Genomic DNA, 13,001 nt, shown 5'->3' with positions numbered 1-13,001 from the left:
TATAATGTCATATCCTTGGAGTTGTTGAACATGGATTTATTCTACCCAAACAACATTTAAAAATATTGACTTTACATCAAATTGATAAAGAAACCAATTATATTTATCCTAACATAATTCTTATTTCATTTAGTCTTTGAATAGGCCATATGTTTTATTGTAGTCTATATATGGCCACTAAAGATACCCCTTTCCCACTGACCTTGCTTTATGGATTTGTATGGGCCCATCACCTACATACTTTGCTTTGTGCACCCATTTATCCCCAATTACTTTGTATTCAATAGGAAGACACAAAATATCCCATGTTTCTTTCATTTTAATGATTTAAATTTCTTCATTTATTTCTTACCATCATGGTTCATATTTATAGCATCCTCAAAAAATCATGGATTTTCTTCAGTTTGAGACATCAATGAAAAATTAGAGTATCCAAAAATTTCAATTAAAGATTTTACCTTTCATGGAAGGGGACTTTGACTTGAAACATGTCTTACGGTTGAATAGGATGACGAACTGTGACTTATTGGAGAACTACTTAAACTACTACATTGATATGTAGAAACATAAGATTCATATTCTTGTATAATTATTCCTAGATATTCTTGTTGCACTCCTTGGCTCCACTATCATTATTTCGCTTCATAAAAAAATAAATCAAAACTAACCAATAGTTTTGCGATTTGTGGATTATGATAATGATGATGATTAATGTCCTATGAGGCTAAAAATGGTTTGTTAGACCTTAAGAGGGGATGTTTCTCAGATTTTTTTATAATTTTTTTTTAATGTTAAAAAAGAATTAGGAGGAGTATTCTGAGATCACCATAGTTTGCTAAGTTAAAAGGCCAATAAGGTTGACAGTGTGACACGCATTTTGAAACTTATATATAATATAAGTATATGGTAGACAATTTAAAAGAAATTTATTTTTATATTCAACCCTCTTAGTGCTATAAAGGTTGTAAACTCTTTCATCCCAAGGGGTTTTGGGGATTGACCAACCCCTGGTTTCACTACAAAGCTCATGAGAATTTATTCTTATTTTAGAAATAATTAGTTTCCTCTATACAATAGTCAAGATAGAGATATACTTTGAATTTTTTATATTTGGATTGATCGCCTTCTTATATTTTGGAGCAACTCAGTTATAATTTTTGGAGATTGCACAGTGAATTCTTCACGTACCTCATGTACATCGATCTCTTCTGCGGCTGATCTCTTCTGCGGCCAACACTTTTTAATGTATTCATAGGCTGCGGCTGCGGCTGATCTTGTGGCTCCCTCATTTGTTCTGCGGCTCGCTGATATTTTTAAGAACTGATCTGGGGCTGCGGTTGATCTGCCACTGATCTACGGCTCCCTTGTTTGTTTTGCGGCTCTTCTGCCGTTGATCTGCGGCGGCAGGGTTTTGATGGTCAGTTTGTAAAAACGAAGACCTATACAAAGTTAAATTCAAATTGAAATGCATAGATATGTCTGCGGGTCATGCAATCAAAATATGTTAAGGGTTCTTTTGCAGATTAAAAAGCTTATAGAGATTCTGCTGCTGGGTTCTAGATCTAATCTTCTGCAGCTAGATCTAGATCTTCTTTGCGGCTAGGTTCTAGATCTAATCTTCTGCAATTAGATCTAGATCTTATCTTATCTTCTACTTTATTTCTCTGTGGCTGGGTTCTAAGGGCAAGTAAAATATGGCTCCCAGCTTCGTGAAAATAGCTACTGGCTCATCTTCGTCCGCTTCTGGAGGGAAAGCTCCTACCCATATTGTTAGTGAAGCCCCAGCTCCCACTGTCCAGGTGGTCTAGGCCTCACTTGATGAGGCTTTTAAGTTTTCCAAAAGTGCCCTAATCTGTCGGTTCAATGGTTTTTGGCCGCGACTGACAGCTCTCCACAATTGGATCTTGGAGGTATGGAAGCCTATCATTTCTAATGAAATTAATATCTACCCCTATGCTAGGGGTTTCTTTATAGTAGATTTTGAAAATCCTGAAAGCAGACAATGTATTCTAGATTCCGGCCCTTGGTTTTGGGAAAAATCAGGCCTATTCATGAAGCCATGGAACCCATCATTCGATCTGTCAACAGCAGTCATAGCTTCAGCACCAGTTTGGGTGAGATTGCCAAGTCTACCCTTGCATCTCTGGAATCTCTCCTCGCTAAAAGCCATTGGAAATGCAATTGGGGAATTTTACTACAGGAACCCCAGAAACAGAGGAATATGCGAGAACCACCTATGCATGCATCTGTGTGGAAATGGACTTCAGTGTCGAATTCCCAGCTGAAATAAACCTAACAAGTAAAGACTATGTGTGGAACTAGAAACTCGATTATGAAAGTGTCCTCTTCAGATGTCGATCCTGCTTTGAGACAAGCCACCTAGCCAAAAATTGCCCAAAAGCCTCCGAGAAAAACTCTGCTAGAAAAAATCACCACAGAAGAATACTTTAGAGAAAACTCTGAATCACAAGAAATCGGGCAAGAAATAAACAACTCTCAAGACAAGTAGGGAGAAATCCCTGCCCAACAACCAAAAAGTGAACTCGACAACCCCTCAAGCATCAACAGTTATGAGGATTGTTGGAATTTACAGGGTAAGTTCCACAAAAAGAATACCAAAAGGACACCGCTCACAACCAGATCTCAAATCAATACACCAATATTTTTGACGTGGTTAAAACCCTCAGAGTGCAAGGAGGGAAACAGTCCACGGCCTGTCCCAACGTGGGTACTACAGGCAATTTATTAATCAAAGAATGAAAATTTACATAAGATTCTCTCATGCACGGATTACACGAACAATGACCCTCCATGCGCTTTAAATAGAACTCATGGACCAATCGGGTGTCAAGCCACGGATCAAGTGTCGGTAATACCGAGGTGAGAGTGAACCATCAGATCACTACATATCGTGACTGTCGGATTGTAAGTTACAAAATGTACAACGGTAAAGAAACACACTTTACCTAACTCTAACCTAACTCTATGCTAGACCAAGTTGAACTTAACTATATCCTATGTGTCGGAATATCCTAACATCCCCCCTTAAGAACAACTTGGGATAGGATTGAAGGATTTACAAATATGACACAATAGGAGAAGGAAGGAGGCACTAGAGCCTATCCCCCCTTAGTGACAACTTCCTGAACTCCAAGCATATATCGAAGTTTAGTGAACTTCGCCTCTGTGAGAGCCTTTGTGAAGATGTCTGCAACCTGATCATCTGTTGGACAATATTGCACTTCAAGAACATGGTCATGAATGAGCTTTCTGATGAAGTGCATGTGTAGTTCAATGTGTTTGCTGCGCTGATGCTGGACTGGATCTTTGCATAGCTGAATGGCACTTTGATTATCACACCAAAGTGTGGTTGGATGCTGCTGCTCAAAGCCAAACTCTGATAGGATCTGACGAAGCCACAAGGCTTCCTTACTAGCTTCCACGGCACCACGATACTCTGCTTCTGCTGACGAAAGAGAAATGGCAGCCTGTTTCTTACAAGCCCATGTAATAGGTCCTGAACCAAGAGTGAAGACATAACCGGCAGTAGACTTCCGATCATCAAGGTCACCAACCCAATCAGAATCAGTGAAACCAACTAACAGAGGAGCTGCTTTGGCACTGTAATGAATCCCAAACTGTACTGTACCTCGAACATAACGAAGTATTCTTTTAGCTGCTTTCCAATGACTTTCACGGGGGTTTTGCATAAAACGAGCAACAAGGCCAACAGCAAAGGAAAGATCAGGACGAGTATGGGTTAAATACAAGAGTTTTCCGACAAGTTGACGGTATAAGGTAGCATCAACTTCAGGAGAAGTACAAGAGACTGAAAGTTTGACTCCAGACTGAAAGGGAGAAGGGGCTGGCTTACAGTCTTCCATGTGAAAATGACGAAGAATATCACAAGCATACTTGGACTGGGAAAGGAAAATACCCTCTTGGGATTGCAAGACTTGAAGACCGAGAAAATAGTGTAAGTGTCCTAAGTCTGTCATTTCAAATTTCTTTTTAAGGCTGGACTTCACATGGTTTATAAGGTTGGGATCACTACCAGTAAGAATAAGATCATCAACATAAAGAACAAGGATGATAAGAGAGTTGCCCACTTTCTTGGTGTAGACAGTATTGTCAGAATGACACCTAGAAAAGCCAGATTCTAAAAGAAAGCTATCCATTTTGGCATACCAAGCCCGAGGAGCTTGCTTGAGGCCATAAAGGGATTTCTTAAGTCGACAAACGAGGCTGGAGTCTGTTTGTATGAAGCCAATGGGTTGTTCCATATAGATTTCTTCCTGCAAGTCCCCATGCAAGAAGGCAGATTTAACATCCATTTGATGGACTTCCCATTTTAAAGAGGCAGCAAGGGAAAGAACAAGGCGGATAGAGTTCATTTTGGCAACTGGAGAGAAGGTTTCAGTGTAGTCAATGCCTTCAACCTGTGAAAAGCCCTTAGCAACTAGACGAGCTTTATGTTTATCAACTTTCCCATCTGGTCCATACTTGGTTCTGTAAACCCATTTGCATCTAACAAGTTTGCGTCCCTTTGGTAGAGGAACAAGATCCCATGTATCATTTGTCATCAATGAATGATATTCTTCATTCATAGCTGCTTCCCAATGTGGATGGCCTGAAGCTTCTGCAAAAGTGTCAGGATCATGATTTACTGGAGCTTGAGCCAGTAAAGAAGAGGCTCTTTCAAACTGAGAACGTGTACGTCGCTGATCTGTAGGATCACCGGCAAGATCACCTGCTGCATCCCGAGTAGCACGGACCCATCTTGGAAGTTGAGGATCCTGAGAAGGTGGGGGAGGATTATCATCCTCGCTTTCATCATCAGAAGAAGAAATGTTTTCAAAGATAGAAGAGATAGGAAGAGGTGGCACATCCGCCGGACTAGGCTCGCAGGCCGATTTATTTTCATCAAATTTTACATCTCTTCTAATGATAACATTTTTGGACTTAAATGGAATAAGTCTATAACCTTTTACATCTTCAGAATATCCAACAAAAGTACATTTCTCACTCTTAGGTTCTAAAGCTTTATGCTTTTCATCTGGAATATGGGCCCATGCTTCACTTCCAAACACACGAAAGTGACTTACATCTGGTTTAATGGAACTCCAAGCTTCTTCTGGAGTGATATTCTCTAGAACCTTAGTAGGAGTGCGATTGATTATATAATTTGCACAATTAATTGCTTCGGCCCAAAAACTAAGACTGAGTCCTTTAGATTGCAGCATACAATTAGCCATTTCCTTTAAGGTGCGATTTTTCCTTTCAGCTACACCATTTTGTTGTGGAGTGTATGGAACAGTATGTTGCATTTGAATTCCATTTTCGGTGCAAAAGTTGATGAATGTGTTTTTAACATATTCTCCACCATTATCAGTTCTTAGCTTAAGAATTTGATGTCCAGATTGTTTTTCAACAAATGCTTTGAAGGCCAAAAAAGTGGTAAATACTTCGCTCTTGAGTTTTAAGAAGTATACCCAAGTGCGTCTGGAGAAATCATCAATGAAAGTTAAGAAGTACTTGCAGCCAGAGAATGAAGCAACAGGAAGAGGACCACATAAATCACTGTGCACAAGCTGTAAAGGGGCTGAGGCGTGCCAAGAGGCACGTTTGTCAAAACTGTCCCGATGATGTTTTCCGAGTACACATCCGGAACAAACACCATCTTTGCAAGATACCATAGGAAGACCTGTCACCATATTTTCTTTACATAGATGCTGAAGGGAGCGATAGTTTAAGTGACCAAACCGCTCATGCCAAAGTTTGCTCACTTCATCATTATGAGCAACAAATACTGAGGGAAGATGGGATGACCCAAAGTTGTGAAACTTATACAACCTTTTGGAATCATCAGCAAGACCAGTAGCTAGAATCTGTTTAGGATCTTTTAGATCCTTGATTACAACATCATGAGGTGAAAATTCAACAATTTTACCTTCACCTGAATGAGTTATCTGATAGACAGATAGAAGGTTGCAGGATAAGTTTGGAACACATAATACATCATTGAACTGACCATTGTCTAGATGAACAGTTCCAGTCCCTACAACATTAAGAGATCTATCATCACCAATATATATATTTTTGGTGTTACAATCATTTAAAGAAGAAAACATGGCTTGGTTTTTGGCCATGTGACAAGAGGCTCCAGAATCAATGAGCCACTCATGAGAATGAGAAGAAGAAGAAGATACATTTAATGCATAACCAGACTGAGATGATTGACGATGACATGCAGAAAGTGCCGTTCCGGAAGTTGAAGTTGAAGTAGGCTCCAGATGGATGTTATGTTTCTTCATTGCGGCTTCCAAGGCTTCCATCTTCTTAAAGCATTTAGATTCTAAGTGGCCATCTCGATTACAAAAGTTACAATGTCTATCAGTCTTCTTCCATTTGTTTTTATTGGTCTTATCATTTTGCTGAAATGATCTTTCATTTTGAGGCTGAGATGGTTTAGGACCATTCTTTTGAGGATATGACTTCTTAGGATTCTTTGAATTTGGGTGCTGCTGGGCGGCTAACGCTTTCGTGGAAGAGTTTCCAAGATTAAGAAGACCAAGGTGTAAGAGTTTTTCTTGTTCTCTTATTAAGGAATCACAAAAGGAGTCAAAGGAAGGGGCCTTGTAGTCTTGTCCTTGACAAATGAAAGCTTCCCTTGTAGAATGGAAAGTGGAAACAAATACAGAGTAGGCTGGTCCTAACTTAGTAAGGATGGAATAAATAAGGTTACCATCATCTTTCTTAACTTTAACACCTTCCAAGAGATATCTAAGGGTCTTGAATTTGGACAAGAAATCTTCAATGCAAGAAAAATTATTAGGATCCAAAGTAAGCAGCTCATTTTCAAGTTGATGGGCTCTAATTTCATTTTTAATCCCAAAAACTTTAGCAAGTTTTTCTAATGCTTCATGAGGAGTCTCAAGTCCTGCAATGTGGAATCTAAGATCAGGAGAAATAGACATCCCTATCAAACCACGTGCTTGATCTTGTCTATTTTCCCATTTTGCCGCCTTGTCTTCATCTGTTGGTTTCTTCTCTTGGTTTGTGGCTATTCTGAAGAGACCTTTACTTCTAAGTAAATCTTCCATGTATTCTACCCATTGGAAGTAGTTAGTGCTGTCAAGAATGACTTGGCATGGACTTTCCATTTTTTTTAAAAAAATGAAGCTGAAGATGCTGAAAGTAAGTGTACCAACGGATAGATCTCGAAAAAATAGGCGGTTTTAAAAAAACGGCTCTGAAAAAGGCTTCCGGATGAAGAAGTTATGGCTTTTTGAAAAAAAACTTGTTGACGTTGCCGGCAAAGTGCGCGAATGTGCGGGAATGAAAAAATCCGCCCCCACAAAATGGAGACTTGAACCCAAGACCTCTACTCTCTAAAAATAGCTTTGAACCAATTGATCTATACAAAAAATTTGAGAGAGAGAGAGAGAGAGAGAGAGAGGGGGGGGGCCTCAGTTTGCGTGCTTGCCTTGAGAAAGCTCTTTTTCCCTACAAAACACAAAACCCAACACGAATATGCAAAGAAAAACGAACCTTGCGGCTCGAAGTTAGCTTTAGCCAAAAAACTAGAATTTTTTTAAAAAAAAATCTCAAAGTTAGCTTTAGCCGAAAAACTAAATATTTTTCTCAATGTTTCTGATTTTCCGAGATCACACTAAGGTGCAGGGAAAAGAGCATACGCATGAGAAAAATCCTTCCTTTCTGTTTCTGATTTGCCCAGATCGCACAGAGTCGCAGGGCAAAGAGCATACGCAGAAATGAAAGGTATAGATCCGGTTTAAAAAAAGGCTAAATAAACTGAGACCGAAATAAGCAGAGAGAAAATAACAGTAAACTGCAAAAAAAAACACTGTATACCTCCCGATCTGAAAAATGACGCAGCTAGGGCTACCGGAAACCTTTTCGCATGAAACGAAAGGGGTTCCTCACTGGAACAGATGCTCCGAACGCAACAGAGCAGTCCTCTCGGCCCGAAAGCAGTCAGAAACAACAGATCTAGGAAACGACAGCCGCATGCAGTTCTACCGGCTTCAGATTTGGATCACCAACGGACACGGCCCTCAAATAGCTCTGATACCATGTAGGAATTTACAGGGTAAGTTCCACAGAAAGAATACCAAAAGGACACCGCTCACAACCAGATCTCAAATCAATACACCAATATTTTTGACGTGGTTAAAACCCTCAGAGTGCAAGGAGGGAAACAGTCCACGGCCTGTCCCAACATGGGTACTACAGGCAATTTATTAATCAAAGAATGAAAATTTACATAAGCTTCTCTCATGCACGGATTACACGAACAATGACCCTCCATGCACTTTAAATAGAACTCATGGACCAATCGGGTGTCAAGCCACGGATCAAGTGTCGGTAATACTGAGGTGAGAGTGAACCGTCGGATCACTACATATCGTGACCGTCGGATTGTAAGTTACAAAATGTACAACGGTAAAGAAACACACTTTACCTAACTCTAACCTAACTCTATGCTAGACCAAGTTGAACTTAACTATATCCTATGTGTCAGAATATCCTAACAAGGATTCGAATACTGCACAAAATAAATCTTCATTTAACAATGAAGCAAATCTCCTAGACCAAACTTCTTCTCCGACTACCTTCAAAAGGACGAACACAATGGATCGTGAAGCTAAGACACCAATGTCCCAAGAACCAGAAGAGATGAAGGAGATGCAAGATAAAGGAATTTGGAAGACCGTAGAGAAAAAAAAGAAAGCTACAGTGCTAATCTCGCCAAGAAAGACGAGGAGCCAGATAATTAAAAACTAAATTGTAGGTCCGATAAACTAATTTGGTCTCAATGGACGTTAACCATCATCATCATCATCATCATCATCATCATAATATCTTAATTTCTTTTTTTCCTCTAACTCCTTATTACAGCATAACGTCTCCTTAAATTTGAGAAAATAATATTTTTAATATAATCATTTTGAAAAATGATCTCTTCCCTCATCCCTTAATGGTCTAGCCAAAATTGGCGTCCTTATACCCCCTTTGCTTCATTCAAATATGGTTATAGCTAGAGTTTGAAGCAATTTTTGGAATTTTCTTGTTTTCCATGTTTTTTGACCTCTCCTTTATACATTTGATACCTAGTCATAGCTATGTTGTCAATGGGGAGAAATATTTCTTGAATAATGAGTATAGTATATGGTGTATTTCCTTTATTTTTTAGATTATACGTTATAAATTGTTTTGGATCAATTGCATCTTTCTCCACATCTCTATAGATATTGTATCCCAAATCTCATATCAATATAAAATAACAAGTGTAATGAGAATCTAAAAAACGAGGTATTTTTTATCTCATATATCATACCATATTTTTTATACCATAATTTTTTTTCACCTTTCATTAATCATTTTCTCACTGTTCAAAGTCTAGTTGAGTTTGTGATGGATATTGATTCTAACATATCTATAGGAATTCACATCATCCAAGTTGTTATCATATACAAAAGTATCATATGTGATCTTTTTGGATTTAATTATCATGACTTCTCTTTTATTAGTATTAACATTTATAACAATCTTGTAACCTAAATATTGGAGAATTATTATTTCTTCTCAAGGTCATATGGAATCCTTTCTCAAATAGCAATATCATTAGCATATAGAAGAAGATTGGTTACTATACCAATTATGGTTGTGCCAACGTAATATGCTTCCTCCAAACACTCTTCAACTTATAAATGTATGTGCCGAAAAAGGTATGGGACAAGGGACACTCTTGATATTGTAGTTAATTTCTTCCAACTATCCCTAAGTGGTCCAAAACATGGAAAAAACATTCTCATACAATATTGTCACAATAGCCTCCAACTCAAAAAGAACCTTTAACTCTTTGAACTTTTTCTAGTTTTTATTTCTAAGAATGGTGTCAAAAGCTTTTTTAAAGTCAACAAAATAACACATGATATTGGTTTTATTATTTCAATAATCATTCACAATGATCCTAAGCGTAAGAAGGTGTTCCACAATTTAATAGTACCTCCTAAATATAGCTTTTCCTTTAGATACTTTTTCATGTATTTCCATCTATAGGCTAATCTTGTTTTTCAAAATAATTTCATACATCTTGGCTAAAATGGGAGAATCTACAAGTTTTTGTCTCTTGACAATAACTAATAAAAAAGCATTTCAAACTTTATCATCCCATTTTTTTTTCCTTTTTAACATGAACATGATCATAATTGCTACAACCAAACAATTTCAAATGAACAACATTTTTTTTTCTACCCCATGCTTGATATTGAATCATATTTTGTATACTTCTCGTTGGACATATAATAGAAACATAAACAAATTTAGTTATAGCTTCAATCCAAAATGTATTTGAAGACTTTTACCTTGCAACATGCTCATAGAAATGTCAACAATTCTCTAGTGTTTGTGTTCAACTACACCAATATGTTAGGGATATATTTTTTTATCAATTTGCTACAAATGTCATTCTTTTTGCAATAATCATCAAACCTATTAAAAATAATTGCAACAACAAAACATTCAAATGTCTTTAAAATAACTACTTTTCTTTTCAGCACTAGTTTTAAATTGTTGATCAAATTTTATTTTAACCAAATATATAATCATGCTTTTCTTCTCAAATCATCCACCAAAATAATAAAATAATTATTTTTTCAATGACATATTTTGCATAGAATCACATATATTTGCACATACTATCTCTAATGATACTTTTATCTTCAAGATTTTATTAATGGAAATGAGTCGTTAATAAAAATAATAACTTTCGTACTATTTATTTAGATGTACCATGATGAAGGATCATCATTAGAGCCAACTTTTTATTAATGAAAATGAGTCATTAATAAAAAGAATAACTTTCGTACTATTTATTTAGATGTACCATGATGAAGAATCATCATTAGAGCCCACTTTTAATGACCTATTTCATTCATAAGAAAATTTGAAAGCAAAGAATCTATTTGAAGCATGATAATATTTTTGATAATTTGATTACTTATAGATGTATTCATTTTTCTTGAAAACAGGGAGAAATCCCTTTTCAATAACCTTTTCCACATTCAACAAATTATGTGTTAAAATGGCATTATTCATAAATTTTATTTAGTCTTGCTTTGTTTTTACTACGACTTCCCCTTTGTAAATTGACATGCTATTTTCCAGGAGTACTGCAGAGTTTGGTAGATTGCTCTATTTAAATTAATTTTATATAACCACTTTCCACCAAATCTAATCATTTCTAGAAAAGAAATAAAACATAATTGATATTTAATTTAGTATTTGAAACTAAAAATTATTACAAACCCCTCAAATTATTGGTCATTTGTTTCAACTTTCGAAGACTCTTACATAATTTGAATTTTCACAAAGGTTAATTAAACAAATTTGATCTTATACACCAATTCAAAATAAGATGGTACCCAATCTTGAATAAGAACAAGAAATAATAATAATAATATTTGTGAGGAGTTTTATTTTTTCCCTTATCTATTAAATAAGGAATCCATTCATATATGAAGTTTAGATTTTTATAAATTTGTAAATTAAAATTATCATGCGAGGTTAACTCTATCTAACCCTAACAATGTTATTATCTTCAATGAGACGAATATTGCAATTTTTCGCATGGAAAGAAGAGAAATATTGTTTGTGATAGGTTTTCCATAGGTGCAAAGTTAGATTTGAACACTCGGCTTGGCCAACTGCAAATCAAAATATCATTTGAAAATCAAAATACGGGCGGAGCACATGAGCAATGCAGTTTCCTAAGATTCATCGATTCTCCGTTTTGTTTGATATTTGCAGAGCAACAAGACATTGCACGTTCAAAGGAGGCAGGGCAACGTCTGGAGTGGGAAGACCTTCAAAAGATGAAGTATTCCTGGAGCACTGCTCAGGAGGCACTGAGACTGCTGCCTCCTGTTCAAGGAGGGTTTCGGAAAGCCATCAAAGACTTTAAGTACGGTGGATACACAGTCCCTAGAGGATGGAAGGTAATCCCCCTGGCTGAATATCAAATCCTTGTTACTGAGATTATCTCATTATTATTGTATGTGACTATTAACTTGATCCGGAAGAAGTTTGCGCGTGTCACTCTTATTGCATTGGACATGTATGTGCAGATGTATTGGACTGTCAACTCGACCCACAGGAAGTCTGAGTATTTCAGCGATCCAGAAAAATTTGACCCATCGAGATTCGAGGGGTCTGGGCCTGCTCCCTACACGTTCGTCCCATTTGGAGGTGGGCCGCGAATGTGCCCAGGTATTGAGTTTGCGCGAATGGAAATTCTTGTTTTCCTCCATTATGCTGTGAGGAATTTCAAGTGGACTCTGGTGGATCCGAGCGAGAAGATGACCATGGATCCTATGACTGCTCCTGTCAACGGACTGCCTATAAAACTTTTTCCACACTAATAAGAAGGAATTTGCTCCTTGCAATATTGCAGGACCATTTTATGGATTATCTTTCACACTTCTAATATCGCTCATTTTCAATGTGTATGGAGTTCTATGTTTCTTCCCGAGAGGCATCCAGAGTTTAAATGAATGTTCAATCTGTAAACTTTCGTTTCCGAATGTGTTATTTTAACAAATTCATATTAATGTTCAACTTTATGTACTCAAGCTTATGTGTGACCGACTGTGCTTTGTAAAGCGAAGGGCTTCAAATTTCAAATTTCTATATGAGAAAAACTATAGTAATTTAGTTATGAAGGCTATCTTTCATTGAGTGTGTCTTTCGAAAGCAAGGCTCGTAAATTAATTTATGATACAATGCAGGGGTAGGAAAAAATAATATATTTATTTTTTAATAATGAGAAAAATTCTCTCCCCGATGGGGTGGGTGAACACAGTGTATGTAGTTTGGCACAAGGAAGATAGGACCCCTGCCAATGGGGTGGGTGAACACAGTGTATGTAGTTTGGCACAAGGAAGATAGGACCCCTGCCAAGGACATGTGCATTAATG

General features: G+C 37.2%; 1 protein-coding gene across 2 annotated transcripts in view; it reads left to right on the top strand.

Annotated features, from left to right (window-relative positions):
* Positions 1 to 12,656, top strand: part of LOC149163754 (cytochrome P450 716B2-like) — a 145,561-nt gene extending 132,905 nt beyond the window's left edge. For both annotated transcript variants that reach the window (XM_089431851.1, XM_089431850.1), the window contains exons 2-3: positions 11,836 to 12,023; positions 12,153 to 12,656. In XM_089431851.1, the coding sequence (XP_089287977.1) occupies positions 11,836 to 12,023; positions 12,153 to 12,446 (482 nt within the window). In that variant the 3' untranslated portion in view covers positions 12,447 to 12,656. The remainder of the gene's footprint in view (positions 1 to 11,835; positions 12,024 to 12,152) is intronic.
* The last annotated feature ends 345 nt before the right edge of the window (positions 12,657 to 13,001 follow it).

This window comes from Pinus tabuliformis, chromosome 5_1, assembly GCF_031772625.1.
Source record: "Pinus tabuliformis cultivar Carrire ecotype Pingquan chromosome 5_1, CPIR1, whole genome shotgun sequence".
Lineage (NCBI taxonomy): Eukaryota > Viridiplantae > Streptophyta > Pinopsida > Pinales > Pinaceae > Pinus > Pinus tabuliformis.
The sequence above is the reverse complement of the archived record's forward strand: the minus strand, read 5'-3'. Positions and strand labels throughout refer to the sequence as shown.